Here is a 16,095-nt window from a genome sequence, read left to right as displayed (position 1 = left end):
GCCTTCAACATGTTTCTTTGTTCATACCCAGAATGGATCCTTGTCATGGTGTTTACAGGTAACTAAATAATACAATTAAAAATAGTGGCTGGCATTGCTTCAGAGTTGTATATCGTTCTTGTAGATTATTTAGCTATTCAAGACCATACATTTGGCATGTAATTGTGATGCTGATTTCTGATATTCTGCATATTTACACTCTGTTCCAAAAAAAAAGGTAACAAAGCAGCTTACATGAAATTTCTTAATGCTGCAATCCTTAACATATTAAGGAGCATGTTCCTTTGACATGTTCCATAAACATGCTTAGGAATGAGATGCATGAATGATAGAAAATGAATATACTGGTGTTTGCCTATATAATGCAATCTGAGAGCAAAAGAAACTAATATATTATTGCTGCTTAATGTTAATTGAGTATCAACAATATGTCATGTTGAATCATGTAATATTTTATGAATATTCTGATAACATGTATCCATATTTTATGATGAGTAACGCTGAGTTTGTACAATCTGAAATCTTTAGGACTGGAGTTAAACTTGACACCATAGTTGTATTGAGAATGGTAGCCTATTGGTAAATAGTCCCATATCTAGCAGCATTTGCTGGAAACTGTCAGAGCCTAATCCTAAAGGTGCTGCCACCGCTGGGTGCGGTGAAGCCAAAGTGGCTACTGCTACATCCTGTGACACTGCAGCAACCGCCAAAGATCTCCAAGGGGGAAGGGGACTTTTGTCCCTTCCCCCTGGAAAAGCCCCACAATAGGGCTTCTCATTAAGAGATGCTGTGTTGGGTCAGAAGGCCCAACTCAGAGTTCAGGATTCGATGGAGTAGAGCTCTAGTGGTCCCGTCCCCCTCCCCCTGCCCTGCCTTTCCCCAGCCCTGGAATGCCTCCCCCCACCCCTGAAGCCCTCACCACTGCCCCGAACTCTTACCTAGCTCTGGGCGGCCTCCAGGCGCCATTGCTGGGCTAGCAATATTGAAAAGTACTTCCTCAAGCTCAGTACTGTTACTCTCTCAGTTTAGGGCTTGACTTGATTACACTGGAGGCTGTGGGGCAAAAACCTGCATTGTTTTGCACCCGCTTACTGGCAATGACAGGTTTCATAGATGGATAAATAAATATTTAAAAAGAATATATAGATGTAGGACATGATATTGGGTGATTAGACAATCTGACCACAATTCTCAACCACCAAAGGGCTTCCCGTGCACATGCTCTGGGGTTGTGCTGTTTGTTTCTAGTTGATAACACTTGTTTTTCTAAGAGAGCAGGGCTGTTTAGCACTTTTTTCCCCAAGGCTCTCTTACTCATGTAGAAAAGTACTAGTAACTGTGTCAAAAAAAGTCCATATATTAGCAAGCAGAGCTGGTGCTATCATTAGGACAGCTTGGCAGTTACCTAGAGCACAGACCTCAAAGGAGTGCAGTACTGACCTTTTGAGAGGCAGTTTTATGCAGAGTAGGTTTTTAACCCAAGTAAAAATGCAACGGACAATTTATATAAATATGTTTTTAAGATAAATACCACAACAGTGCTATGGAATATAATTAATTAGAAAATCTTATGAACAAATGATGGGAGGGGGGAGTTGCAAGTAGATAACTTTGCCTAGAGCGAAAAATAGCCTTGGCAATTCGACCTGTCAGGAAGGCCTCAAGTGATACCACATTATGTCATTTACGTAATAATTTACCAAACATTTCAAAAGTGGACTTCTACTGAAGATCCTGAAGTGAAAGTTGCTACTAGAAAGTTCAGCTTTGTGAATAATATTTGGTGATAAAGTGACAAATAATATTTTGGCAGGAGGAAACCTGGTCACTTTGTTTTTTAAGACATCCCCCACAAGAGTAAGGCAGTTATGCTTCTTTAGGATGTAGGAATGTGTAACAGGGTAGGATATTTGTGAAGGACAAATACTTTTACGGACAAAGTGAACTCCATTACTTGTTGTGATCAAATGACTTTTAAGTAACTGTAGAATCTTCCCCCACAGGTTCCTTGGCATCATGTTCTGAGATCGTAGTGCAAGGAGTGGTGGGTCAGAATATCACTTTACCCTGTCATTACGATGCTAGAAGAGGGACCACGACCATGTGTTGGGGACGAGACTCTTGTCCTACATTTCAGTGTTCCAGTGTGCTTATCTGGACTAATGGACAGCAGGTGACTGAAAGACAGTCCAGCAAGTACCAGTTAATGGGATACATTGGTCAGGGAAATGTGTCCCTGACCATTGTGAATGTAACAGAAAAAGATGGTGGGATATACTGTTGCCGTGTGGAAATACATGGCTGGAACAATGACCTGAAAAACAATATAAAAGTTGTCATTGAGACAGGTGAGCAAAGCATGTCTTTCTAGCACAGTGATTTTCAATCTTTTTTGTTTCATGGCACACTGACAAGGTATTAAAATTGTCAAGGCACACCATCAGTTTTTTGACAACTGTCATGGCACACCATGCTCACGCAAGTTCTTTATACTACCAGAATTGTAATTGTAGCTTGCTTTATACCTGAAACAATATTATATTGTCTTTTTAATTAAACATTTGATTTTCAAACTTCACAGAAAACCAATTTAAAACTTCTGCTTTGTAGACCCATAATTCCAAACACATTTAATCCCTTAAAACACAGGTGTGATTTAGACATTTGCAGAGGATAGGATTAACAATATCTATTAATTATGATGGTTAAATTCAGCCTCAATGGCACAGGCCGTCCATTCTATACCTTGGTTTAAGCAAGTTTATTTTAGGCTACAATCTTATATAAAATCTTTATGTGCAATCTTTCCTGGAAGTAAGCCATACTGAACATAATGGGAGTTGTTTCTGAGCAGACATAGATAGGATTGAGCTGTTTAGTTTTCTGTTGTTGAGTCCTTCCTCAAGTAACTACCTTTCTTTCATTCTTATATAAGCACTCACACGTATATCAACTTAAAAGAAAGCTGGAGGGCAAATTAGGCCCAGTACCTAGCAGTTAGCAACAGAATCCTCTCTGCTCTCCCTTTCACTCTTCTTCCTGATTATCCTGGGAATAACTAGGAAACGGTAGGTCTTCATTGCCACCAATCAGAACTAGGAAGCTTAGAGGGAAAGAGGCTGTTTTGTGAAAGCTTCTCCCCCCCTCATATCGAGGGCTCCCAAATTCAGGAGATCCTTTAAAACCAAGCAGCAGTGGAATTGATGATTTGAGACATGGCCACCCACTCCCTCCTGAGAGAACTTAGACAAGAAAAGTAGCTTATAAAAATGCTGACAAATTGAAACAATGGATGGGGAAAATATAGAGATGCAAGTAAGGCACTGATCAACTGGCACAAGGAGAAAAATAAAGGGGCAGTATAAACCTGCAAGGAGATTAAAATGCAATCAGCAAATAAAATACAATCCCTTACACTTACACCAATACCTGAACATGTTACTCCCCTAGCTACTCATGATGTTCCAACCTGGTCCTAACACTCACACTTCCAGCACAGTGAGCAGAGGAGCCCCTTCCGTGAAGCATGCTTCTGACATTGGACCTAGACAAACGTACAAAAAAGAGGTGTGTGTGTGTCTATAAAACCAGTTAATATTAACCCTGATTTACTTGCAGGATTGGTTATTTGGCGGTCACTTGGGGTTTCTTAATCTCCTGTTCTTGGACACCTGTGGTCCAATGAACTGACTCAAATTCAGGTTTCTTTGTTACTGATCAAGGGGAACAGGCTGATGCTCCGACACGGTGCTGCATCCCAGGATAAAGGCTAATGCATCAGGATGACTTAGCAACAGCCTTTGTTAAGATGCTATCAGGGAAGCCCTTGCAGGATAGAAGGGTTCAAATGAGGGAAAATGGGCAAAGTCTAGGGCAAAATCCAGAGATTTTCAGTACCAAAACAAAAGGGCAGGAGTTTGAATTCGTTCTTGCTTTTCTGTTTGAGTCCCCATCAGAGTGATACTTCTCCAGAAGCTCTACAGTTGCATCTGTATATGGTTTACTGCTTACAGGTTTAAAGAGGAACAACCTCTTCTAACCTGTCCATAAGAGCAGGAAATATATTGTATTGATACACTTTCTACATATGTTGTGTCTTATTAACCTCCTTCATCCTATACAATGTAATTTATTGTGGTTTTGATGTGCTAATAGCACTAATTCAAAAAAAGAAAAGGGTAGCTCTCATGATTTCAAAACAGTAGCTGATGTGATTGCTGGTCTTTTGCCAAAAGGAGAACAATAAGTATGTTCAAAGCATTAATGTAGCATTTCCTCTGCCACAATGCCATGAGCTGACATAAGATACTTCCCCATGATTCTTTGCTATGTCAGCAGCAGGCACAAGAACAAAAAACACGAATACATTCCAATACTTGCTGTTACTACTGAACATAGTATGGTGAACTAATTTCTTTTTTCCATTTCTTTCTCAGGAACCTCAAGTCCAACTACAGATGGCATGCCAAGTAGGTAAACAGATAGGCTATAAATCGGGTAGTCTCATAGGAACATAAGCAGAGTCTTCTTGGATCAGGCCAACGGCCTATCTAGTTCAGCTTCCTGTATCTCACAGTGGCCCACCACAGCCACAAACTATATGCCAGGATACATGTTGCTTGAGAACGTTTTTAAAGCCATTTCTACCCTATGTTGCATATATATAACAGGGATCAAATGTGTACACCTGTGGGCTGGGCAGAAATGGGTTTTGCACAAATATTTGACTGTGCTAAAGTTTTACTTGCTGGTGAACAGTAGGACAATGTTGTTGTCGTCATTTGACAATTTAACTGCTTTTCTATTTCAGCTCCTCTATAAGAGTTTATTGATTTTTTTAATGAAAAAACCATACATCTTTTAAATAAAATCTCACAGTGTAGATTTAGAGGTATCAAACTAGGGTCTGCAAAATTTCCTTAAGGAAAGAATGGGCCTTTTGCTCTTAAAAAAAATACACCACTACCACTCTGTTCTATTATTGATTGATTTCATTTGCCTGATATTTTAAAAGTGGCATTATAGACGTGGGTTACACTTCCTTTCATGAAAAGAAGTGAAACCTCTTTGCAGTTTCCATTTAAAGTTGCAATGGCATGAGGCATCAGATATGGCCATGGTAATGAGGAAGTATAGTATTAAAACAAGCCACAAGGAAACAAAAGTTATTCGTTGATGCTCTTGCATTTTAGTTCTCCTGTCACACTCAAAACAGAAAAAGTGAACTTCATGGAGTCATGACCTTGGGGAAGTTTCTCTCTCTGTCTGACCCAGGCTTGGCTCAGTACCCCCTCCTCATGGTTCCTGAGGTAGAAATGCACAATGCCACCTTTCACCCCTATATCTCATGCAGTTTGGTCTCAACTCCCCCCCCCCCACCAAATCACAACCCAATCACCATCACCACTGTGATGGGCAGAGCATGCCACATGCCAGTCGTCTCCCCTCTAGCCCACAACAATCTGTCCTCATACAACTGATCCCTCTGTGTACTTCTGCCTCATCTCCCTCCCACACCCAATCTTCTCCCCCCATCCTACACAGATTCTCTCCCCCACTCTATGGCAGCCTTTTCATTCTACTCTACCCATCTTCCCTCACTCTCTTATTCCTCTCTCTCCCCCCCCCCTGCCATTGGTAGGCACTGTGAGCAGTAGTCTCCTCTTCTGAAACCTGCCACTTCAAAAGGCAAAGAATGTGGGAGATAGAGAAAGGAAATGGGTAGAATTATGGATGAAACCACATCTGCTCTAGCCCACTGTTCTGTTCCTCCTTCCTTTCCTCTACCCACTGTCCTCTCTGCCTTTTGAAGCAGTATTTGGAGGATAAGATATAACCAGTGGCGGGCAGGACCTGTCAATAGTGCGCTGAGGCAGCCAGCAGGCATGGGTGCCAACTATATCAGTCTCCTGCCTGAGGTGGTTGCTTCACTGCTCTTCTTTAGCAGGGCAGCTATGACCTGATGACAGAAGGCAAGGGAGGGCACTAGGATGCATATCTCTTGTTGCCTTGTGTGCTCCCTGAGGCATCTGGTGGGCCACTGTGAGATACAGAAAGCTGGACTAGATGGGCTTTTGGCCTGATCCAGTGGGACTCTTTTTATGTTCTTATGGACTAATCCAGTGTTTCTCAGACTGTGGGTTGGGGCCCACTAGGTGGGTTGCAAGTCAATTTCAGGTGGGTCCCCATACATTTCAAGTTGTATTTTATTTTACATAGATTAGACTTGATGCTACCATAGTATGTGACAATATTTGGGAAAATGCAACAGATCTGTACCTTTAACATGGATATGTCTTTAACAATGATAGTCAATAGGGCTTAATCCCAGGTCAGTGTGAATAGGATTGCTGCCTTTGGAATGTTTGGGAAACTTTTTTTTAACAGGACAGCAAATTTTTAAACAAATTTATTGTAAACTTTTAATTTACTTACTGAATTTAGTCGTATGGGGGTATTAAAAATTTTCTTGCCTGATGACATAATATCTGGCCATGACACCAATTCCAGGTTAATAACATCACTTCCAGTAGGTCCCAACAGATTGCCGTTCTAAAAAGTGGCTCCTGCTGCTAAAATGTTTGAGAACCACTGGCCTAATCTACTCACAGGATTGTTCTGTGGATAAAATGTGGGAGGAGCGGCTTGACTCATATTCTGCTCAGAATTCTATTGAAAAAAAGGTGGGACAAAAATAAATGTAGGAAAACTTTAAGAAACGATGGCCAAATCATAATTTCAGATAGGGTCACTCTGGTAATCATCCCTTAAGAGTTAATTTTTGACTCATATTGGTTCAAAAGGCTAAAAGTTCAGTCCTCTATGGAAGTAAGCAATGCTTCTGAATTCAAAGCGGTTTACTAATACCTGCACAAAGTGCCATCTACAGCTATAACCCTATACACACTTTCCTAGGAGCATAATGTATCAGATTATTAACAGTATTTGTATACCGCTTTTCAACGGAAAGTTCACAAAGTGGTTTACAGAGAAAATCAAACCAACGGCTCCCTGTCCCAAAAGGGCTCACAATCTAAAAGGTTGCAAAAGAACACCAGCAGACAGCCACTAGAAAAGACAGTGCTGGGGTGAGGAGGGCCAGTTACTCTCCCCCCGCTAAATAAAAGAAGAGCACCTACTTAAAAAGTGCCTCTTACCCAGTTAGCAGGTTAGATTGTAATGTTAGTTTATTTTCTGCATATTATTCATTATTCTTGGAGTACTGTAACCAGAAGGGCAAGACTGTACTCTAATTTCCATTCTCTCTGCCAGTACAAATAAGAAAAAAAAGGAGCTTAGCAGTGAGAATTGGGAGAAAATGTAGTGAAACGTGTGGTAAAAAGAAATTAAATGCTGGTGAAATGCTTGGAAGGAAACACTTGAGAGAGAATAAATTAAATCTGAAAAGAATCCAGTGGACGCTCAGGTATGCTCTACTTTAAAACAAGAGCACGAATGAATGTGTCACTTTATCTTCACTTTCTTCAGTTGCCATTACACAGTCCACTGAATCTGGATTTTCTTTGGAACCAAGATGGACTTCCAGGTCAGAGTCTCCAGCATCTCAAGCAAAGGCAAGTATCCCTGGTCCTTCTGTGCAGATTGGTAGAGTCATTACATCTCTTGGTACAGTCCTAACCCGTATCTGCCTCCAAGATGTTGGCAACCTTCAGTCTCAGAAGACTATGGCATTGCCCTCTGGATGGTGGTTCTGGAACAGCATCTAGTGTGGCTGAAAAGGCCGATTCGGGAGTGACAATCCCTTCCACACTGGGAGCAAGTGTAGTCTGTCCCTGGTCTGTCTCCCTGGCTATGGGCCTTCCTTCTTTGCCTCTTTGCCTCAGCCTGTTGGCCAAGTGTCTCTTCAAACTGGGAAAGGCCATGCTGCACAGCCTGCCTCCAAGCGGGCCGCTCGGAGGCCAGGGTTTCCCACTTGTTGAGGTCCACTCCTAAGGCCTTCAGATCCCTCTTGCAGATATCCTTGTATCGCAGCTGTGGTCTACCTGTAGGGTGCTTTCCTTGCACGAGTTTTCCATAGAGGAGATCCTTTGGGATCCGGCCATCATCCATTTTCACGACATGACCAAGCCAACGCAGGCATCTCTGTTTCAGCAGTGCATACATGCTAGGGATTCCAGCTCGTTCCAGGACTGTGTTGTTTGGAACTTTGTCCTGCCAGGTGATGCCGAGGATGCGTCGGAGGCAGCGCATGTGGAAAGCGTTCAGTTTCCTCTCCTGTTGTGAGCGAAGAGTCCATGACTCGCTGCAGTACATAAGTTCACTGTGATGCTGTTGGGGGCCCCTGCTTCCTTAACTTCCTCCCACAGAAAGAGTTTAATGAGAAGGGTAGGATAAGGCCAGTTGGGCTCTATTCCTGCCAAGAGAATATGCCATACCTATATGTGCTGCATGTAGTCTATTATTACAGTCTGACTCATACACACTGCCAGATTTGAATCTTGTTCCTGAAGCTCCTGTCACTGAGAATTCCTCAAGGATGGCTGCCCCCATGGATCCTCTCTATACCAAAGAATGGGAACTTTCTGGGAGGAATGGCAGGGCTCAGTGGGGGCTCTCTTTAGGCTGGAGCTGATTGGCTTAGAAATGGTTTGAGCTGACAGCCCCTCTATCCTGGGTGTGTATAGTCTGCAGAGTCTTGCCTGTCATTCTGTTTTCCCCTAGTCCTGCCTCCAGCCCATCCTTACTCCTTTGAACCTTCTGCTCCTCCTCCTCATCTTCATCATCAGTATTTATATACTGCTTATGCCAGTAAGACTTCATTTTGAACAATTTATGGAACCCACCCACCCACAGCATGTAACCCACCCTTTGATATGAGGAAAATTGATCTGCCCTTAAGCATACCACTCAATTAGACCCTGAGCAAAATGACAAACTCAAACTGATTTCCAACAGGACAAATCATTCTCTCTCTCTCTCTCTCTCTCTCTCTCTCTCTCTCTCTCTCTCTCTCTCTCTCTCTCTCAACTGAGGAATCTGAATTTGGCAGATACTTGTCCTGGATCCCCTCTGGTTTTTTTACATACCAAATAACCGGCATTTTGACCTGGCACAAGGTTCAAACCCTGACTCCTTTTAAGTCTGACAAACTTAAAAGGAGCCAGGGTATGAACCTTATGCCAGGTCAAAATGCCAGTTACAACTTCAGTGCAGGTTTACCTGAAGCAGAAAATGTCTGTCAGTTGAGAAACCTGTTGAGTGAGGTTTGGTTGAAATGCTACATCTCTTGAACACAGATGGAAATCGCATAGTCAACCAACAGTTGCTGTTTCATGCTGTGATTCCTGGTTCAGATAACCATGGCAGAGCCTTTGTGGTAAAAGAAACAGAACCTCCAGAGATGCAATTATTTGCAGAGAGATTTGACAAAACCACATCAGCAACTGCATGATGAACCAGGGTCTGTAGCTAACAAGGGATCTTCTTAAGCTCCAAACTGCGGACCCCATTTCCTTTTTTTTAACTCCTAACTGGGTTGGAGTTAAAAGAGCCAATCTGCCACAAAGGCACCAAGCTGTTCCATGGTTTTGTGTGGCAGTGAATTCATGTTGTTGTTTGGGGGTCATTATCTGGTGAAAGCAATAAATGTTTCAGGACAATCTGAGTATCTCTGGGGAGTCAGAAATGGGAATCATTCATTGGCTTTCAGGGTTTCCCACCCAGATTTAGGTCTCAGTAGACCTTGTGCATGTCCTGAAACCCCTTAATTAAGATCCTGGTTTCAACTGAATTTTAATAAATATTTTTGCAACTGGAAATTCAAGTCTGATAATTGGTTTTCCTCAAAACACTATTCCATTTTTAACGAACTTTGGCTGAATGGGTTGCTTGTAGGGAAGTCTCGAATATGTTGAAGTAAAGGGCTTGCATTGTTTTGATGGTGAATTTTATACTACGTACAAAATTACTGCTCTGGTAGTCACTTCTGAATGTTTGTGCTTTTGCAGAACACTTCTTTATTTTCTACAAAACTGCTAAAAGAACCCAGGAAGACAGAAAGAACTAGGACTGGTGTATATATTGGCATTGGCATATTTGCAGTATTATTAGTCACTGTCACTCCGCTGATCCTAACATGTAAGTATTTATTTTCAGTCAATCTCTCTCTCTCTCTCTCTCTCTCTCTCTCTCTCTCTCTCTCTCTCTCTCTCTAAGTTGTACTTGAAACAAAAGGAGACTGCAAAAGTATGCATCTTTGCAATGGAGCATTTATTTGCATGAAGCCCTAGAAAGAGTCACTTCCTCCTAATCTTTTCACTGCTTAGCAATCCCATCTCGACCTCTCTTGCAGTGATGTGTGGGGAGGTCCAGGCCCAGGAAGGCAATATACACCCACTCTTCCCCACTCCATGTCCCTTAAGCTTCATTTCTGAAACACACACTCTTCCCCCCCTCCAAAAATAAAGAAACCCTCTTCTTCTCCCACTGAGAGCTAGGGAGAGCTCAGTTACACACCCCAATCCCCTTGTGGCAACTGGAAATCTGCCTCTTTTGGTGCTATATAGAGCAGTCATTTGCACAGACTCCCTGCTTTATTCATGGCTTTTTTAAACAGAGCTGAGGCAACTGTTCCTGCTGCCTCCCCAGAGCTTGCTGATGCAAGCATCCTGCTGTTTTTTGATTGGAAGCCAACCACCCTGCTTTTTATTTTAACTGGAAGGCTCCCATGATTACAGCCTAACCTGCTGGAGGCAACTCTTCCTGCTGCCTCCTCAGAGATTGCTGACACAGGAACCCTGCCAGTTATTTTTCATTGGAAGCCAGCTGTGGTTACAGCAAATCAGCTGCTGGCTGCTTCCGTCTCTATTATAGAGTGTGTGCGTGTACATGTGCATGCTGTTTAATCTCCCTGACTGTGCTAGAGAAGAAAGGAGCAGTCAGAAAGGCAAGGAAAATGTTTTAAAAATTTTGTTGGGTTATTGGGCTTTGTTTCCCCCCCCCCCCTTTTTGGGTCTGGTGAGGCCCTGCCTCAATGTCTCTGCTTTCTTGTGCCTTCTCTCAGGAATATTTTGCTTTGATTACTATTTAATGAACTGTAGAGGAACTTAAGTGACCTTTAAAGTTACACCTCCTTCCTTAGTAAAAGGCAGCTTTTAAAGTAGTGGTTCTCATATTTAGGCTGGGGTTCTGGACCTCTCCCCCGCAGATACTGATAATCCATAAGAACATAAGGACATAAGAACAGCCCCGCTGGATCAGGCTATACTCCCAATCTAGTCCAGCTTCCTGTATCTCACAGTGGCCCACCAAATACCCCAGGAAGCACACCAGATAGGATACTGGGAATCCATTTTAAAATGTTTAGAAAGTGCCAAATAGCCCCAAATAGCTTTCCCGACTGTTGCGCAATAAAATGGTAATTTTAATTTTGAGATCTTTTTGTTGTTTTCAACATCTTTCAGGGCATCTACGCAAGAAGCAGAAGATGGCTCATTCCACAAGGTAACTATTGTTCGTTCTGCTTTCATACTAGGAAGACTGCACACTATGATCATTCCACAACTTCCTGTAAGTATGGTAAAATTAATTGTAATGCTGGACTTAGAAAGACTACCACTAGTATTACATGTTTGCAGTTATTCAATAATTTGCCCCCTATGTAAGGTTGCCAGATGTTCATCTTTTAGGATCCAAAAAACAGTGCAACTTGTTCCATGGGGCTTTGGGCCAACAGCAGCTGCCCCTTTCTAGTTCCACTTGGGGAAAAATGTGAGAGGCAGATAGGAGCAATTTCACTTTTGAAACTGAAACAACTTTCAGAAATGGACTGCAAAACAGCATAGAAGTCTGCTGCTGAAATAAAAAAATTAAGAAAAAAAATACTACTGGGCATGTCCAAGTCCTGGACACACAGATTAGCTCTTTGGAGTCTGGCCATAATTTTTATAGACTGCTTGTACTGCTATCTTGTTCATTTTTTTTTTTTTTGAAAGGTGGGATAGCAACTTTTAAATAAAAAATTACATATACTTCACAATCTTTGTCTATAACACAAAGAAACATTAAAGTTTATAACATAAAGTTTATATAATATAAAGACAAAAAAACTTTTGTCTGTTTATTTGTTGTAGTCATGAGTATGTCTAGTAATGGTGAAAAAATTGAGTTTTGGGGGGTTTAGAAATCAAATTTTTCATATTCTTTCATCCCACAGCCGTTCTTAATCAGTCCCTCTTGAAGCCCTACCTGCCAACCATTCCCAAAATGGACGGAAAGGATGGGGCAGTGGGGAAAGCTTGTAGGAATGTAACCTTGTACTTAAGGTCTGAATGCTGTCACACGCATTCAAGGGAAGCACCCAGTTGCACTAGGAACTTGGGAAATGTTGTTTTCCACTGAATTACTTAAAAATTTGAATCATGTGGACAAATACTAAAGATTATACTGCAGTTGGTGTATGTTCTACATTTTATATTACAAATGCAGTGATTAGTGGGCTCTCTTATTAACCAGAATAAAAGATGACAAATTAGACCTATTAAGCAAATTGGCAGACATTTTTATTGTGGGCTGGCACGTACTTGAATCCCCCCCCCATCTTTTACAGTCCTAGGCAGACAGCAGAACTTGGGGTTTTTTAAGCACCTGCCTTGCATCAAGTACCATATTCAGCAGGTGGGCTATGCTTGGTGGCAACCTGTTGAAAGGCCTGCCTTCTGCAGACACAAATTGAAAATGATCAGCACAGAGGCAGAAACCGCTGGAAAACTAAAGTGGGTTGAGCAGTACACACCATATTAGATATTGCAAAACCATGGCAAAAACTAGCTGATAGTAACTCTTACATCATTCCTATTACAAATATCACATAGCTTGACTTCTTCCTTTTCTCATCTGTGTCTCATTTAACATTGTTTTTAACAGTCAGGTGGCTTTCTCAAACTCAGAAATTGGAGGAATTCAGGGACCTCGAATATATGCAGAGGAAAATATTTATGAGATGAACTGAAGAACACTATGAACTGGCCAATTTATCTTGCATGACTAACAGCACAAGCCTATGCCTTTCTACTCAGAAGTCTCATTGGATGCGGTGGGGCTTACTCCCAGGAAAGTGTGTACAGGATCGCAGCCTCAGTAAGAGAAGAGGTGTAACTTGGAGCTGAATGAATTTCAAGGAATTCTCAGTGAAACAACATGCACATTCCGGTTCTAGGATGCCAAACATTTGGATGAGTGTTGCATGTCAGCCCCCATTCCAAGACAGTGCTTCTGCAATATGAGCTTCAGTATAGATGCATCCCCTTGGTGTGCTTTTAACTTCTAGCCTACTCTGCATCATAGAGTCAGCAGCAGTGCCAGAGAGATATATGAAGAGTTTGCGCTCTGCACCAGAGCCTATTCCTCCTGTTCCTGCCTTACAAGCCACTACCTCCTACTCTGTTGCTGCAGACTGGCCATCTCTGTTTGCCAATTGCCAATTTGCCAAACAAATTGCCTTGGCTCTTTTTTGATTTTGTGCATGTTGCAAATGAATTTTGCTCAGAAAGCATAGATCAAGAGCTCATAAGTGCAGAGACAGTTTTCTGGTTACTTATCTGCTTTTTTTAAGCACTCTGGTTAAATATGGAGCAGAATGTGTGTGTCACACAATGCTTAATTTAGCATAGTCATAGCTTCAGCTGACGTCTTTCTGCACAGTTCTAGGCTTCAGAAAATTGCTGCCGGGATGATGTATTATGTAATTTTGGCACTAAAAAATCTCAGCAAATTAAGCAAGGTTATGTTATTAGGTGCCGATAATGGTGCAAGCTATTCAGAGTATTTACTGCTACAAATCACATGGAAGGATTAGCTGGTGCAGAGAGGCCCAGCACTTTTTGTCAGCTATGTAGTACCATGCTTAGATTTGAATACCATGTTCCATGCTTTGTTTGTTGAATGCAAAGGGAATTACTGTGAAAACACCTGAAGTAATTTCATTTCCTATTATGTTGCAAAAGAACTCAAATATTGTATCGGCCAATTATTACAGTTCCAGAGGCAGCTGGATTGTGATTGGAGCATTTGAGGCCCTCCTACTCACCTAGGCCCTTCCCCTCTGTTTTACCTCAGCTCTGTCTACCATTTCTCTATATAGGAATGTTTTGAAAATAATTTCAAATAAAAAGTCTAAGAAAAATACCATTGCTCAGTGTGTGCTTCTGCAGATCTATTTAAATTACAGTGTTTCAAAAAAATGTCAGCAACTCTCTGGGGATTAATTAATTCAAGCTGCTAATTCAAGGGCTTTGTGTTGTTGTTGGGATGTGTGAAACTAGAAATGTTGCTCTCTCTGTGTGCGCTTTGAGCTCTGAGGTCGTCCTGAATAGTGTGAATATCACACTCAAGCTGTCCAATCAGTAGCGCAGATTATCCAGGCCCTGGGGTTATGTTTGTCAAGCCATTCTGAAGGCTCCCACAGACGTGCAATGTTAGTGGTTGACTTGAGTGTCACTGAAATTTACATGTCCCCACCATTTCCTCATTATTTCCTGTAGAGGCTCCCAAAATATGCTGCACAATTAATGAAGCTGCACAAGCTTTTCTGGTGTGGAGCCTCATCCTTACCCCACACAACCAAATCGTTGTACAGTCACGCACAGTAAACATTTAGGCCATTAAACATTAGGCGATTTTTTAACCTTTTTCATCTCATGGCACACTGACAAGGTGCTAAAATGGTCAAGGCACACAACTGGGTTTTTGACAATCGACAAAGCGCACCATGCTGTCAGTGGGGGGCTCACATCTCCCATTGGCCCTACTAATAAATGACCTCCCCCCAAATTCCTGTGGCACACCTGTGGACCATTTATGGCACACCAATGTGCCATGGCACAGTGGTTGAAAATGGCTGGTTTAGGCCATGAAAAGACAAGCCTCTGATCTTTTGGGGTGGGAGAAAAGACCGAGTGGAGCCCTGTATGTGTTTGAAAGAGATACAACTCTGCCTCCAGAAAAATTCTTTAAGAAAACCAATTTTGCTCATTTAATTTAGATGGCAATTTCCAGGATGTAAGCATGCATGCAAGGATGAGCGAAGTGGTTCATGTTATCTGTCACTATATGATTCACCTAAAGTAAATGGGGATGTATGTCATTAAAAAAAAATAATAAACAAGGAAGTGAAAGACAAGAATATATCCAGGGAAATTCCAACAAATTTATCATATTAGGATTTGTCCTTATTTTCATTTAAATCAGTTGGGAAAGGCATTTTGGGATTGTAGCATCCAGGTAGATCCACACATTACACACTTATTTGTTTCATCTACAAGCACAGTTCTTACAAATTGTAGCTAATTACGATGAGCTGTTAGAAAAAATGCAAATACCAAGATCTGGGGATACCTTTATTAGGAAAAATCAAAATGAACCAAAGTCTTAAACAGAAAGCTTTTGAGTTCTCCAACTCCAGAGCTCATATTCAGGCAGGATGCCAAGGGAAAAAAAAAAACACAAATAAAAAAGGGCAGGGGAGGGAAGGCTGAGGAGGAAGAAGCTGGGCATGGTGTGGTTTAATAGGGCATGCAGGAGGAGTTGTGCAGACTTAAGGTGATTAGCCTAGCTGGGTACTAGGTGCTGACTTCAGATGCGCCCAGGGTTGCTGTTAGAAACAAAGGATATTCTCTTCATGTTCTATATTTCTAGAAAACAAAAAATCTAGCGGTCTCCAGAGTCAAGAGATGCATATGAGCCTCTTGTGAGGCAGAAAGCAGAAGAGAATCGTAGAGAGGCATCTCTATGTACTACATAGAGAGGCATCCAGAGTGCTGTGAACACTCTATGTGCATACCCTATGACCTCAGGTTCCCTCTGAGAACAGGAGGAGTGTTCCACTTGCTTACCCTTCTGCTTTTGCAAGGACCCTTTGCATGGGGCAGAATACTCCTTTCGTTCTTGGAGGGAATCCAGCCATGGAAGTTCTCATAGTAGCAAAACTAGAGGTTATAGTAGTTTCAGGTGGTGCACTAGAATCAAGAGATGGTGAGCAGAAAAAGACTATTCTGCATGCGGTCATGCAGAAATGCTTTCTAGTTGCCTCCGTGAGGGAATTATAATGTTTAAGCTGATCTGGAGCCTGCCTGCTGC

General features: G+C 41.9%; 1 protein-coding gene across 1 annotated transcript; it reads left to right on the top strand.

Moving 5' to 3' along the window:
- LOC136641179 (hepatitis A virus cellular receptor 1 homolog) lies at positions 1–14,077 on the top strand. Its single transcript, XM_066616857.1, has 7 exons — positions 1–58; positions 2,004–2,348; positions 4,437–4,469; positions 7,489–7,574; positions 9,969–10,098; positions 11,424–11,463; positions 12,886–14,077. The coding sequence occupies exons 1-7, from the start codon at positions 10–12 to the stop codon at positions 12,968–12,970; spliced, it is 768 nt and encodes a 255-aa protein (XP_066472954.1). The 5' UTR covers positions 1–9; the 3' UTR covers positions 12,971–14,077.
- The last annotated feature ends 2,018 nt before the right edge of the window (positions 14,078–16,095 follow it).

Source organism: Tiliqua scincoides, chromosome 2 (genome assembly GCF_035046505.1).
Source record: "Tiliqua scincoides isolate rTilSci1 chromosome 2, rTilSci1.hap2, whole genome shotgun sequence".
Taxonomy (NCBI): Eukaryota; Metazoa; Chordata; class Lepidosauria; order Squamata; family Scincidae; genus Tiliqua; species Tiliqua scincoides.
Note: the sequence above shows the minus strand (reverse complement) of the source record. Positions and strands in the feature narration are given on the sequence as shown.

What these genes read in the sequence shown, in the direction of transcription:
- LOC136641179 (XM_066616857.1), top strand. Translation starts at nt 10, where the DNA reads ATGTTTCTTTGTTCATACCCAGAATGGATCCTTGTCATGGTGTTTACA. An exon ending in CCTTGTCATGGTGTTTACAG is followed by an intron (nt 59 to 2,003) that starts GTAACTAAATAA and finishes CTTCCCCCACAG; the next exon opens with GTTCCTTGGCATCATGTTCT. An exon ending in AACTACAGATGGCATGCCAA is followed by an intron (nt 4,470 to 7,488) that starts GTAGGTAAACAG and finishes CACTTTCTTCAG; the next exon opens with TTGCCATTACACAGTCCACT.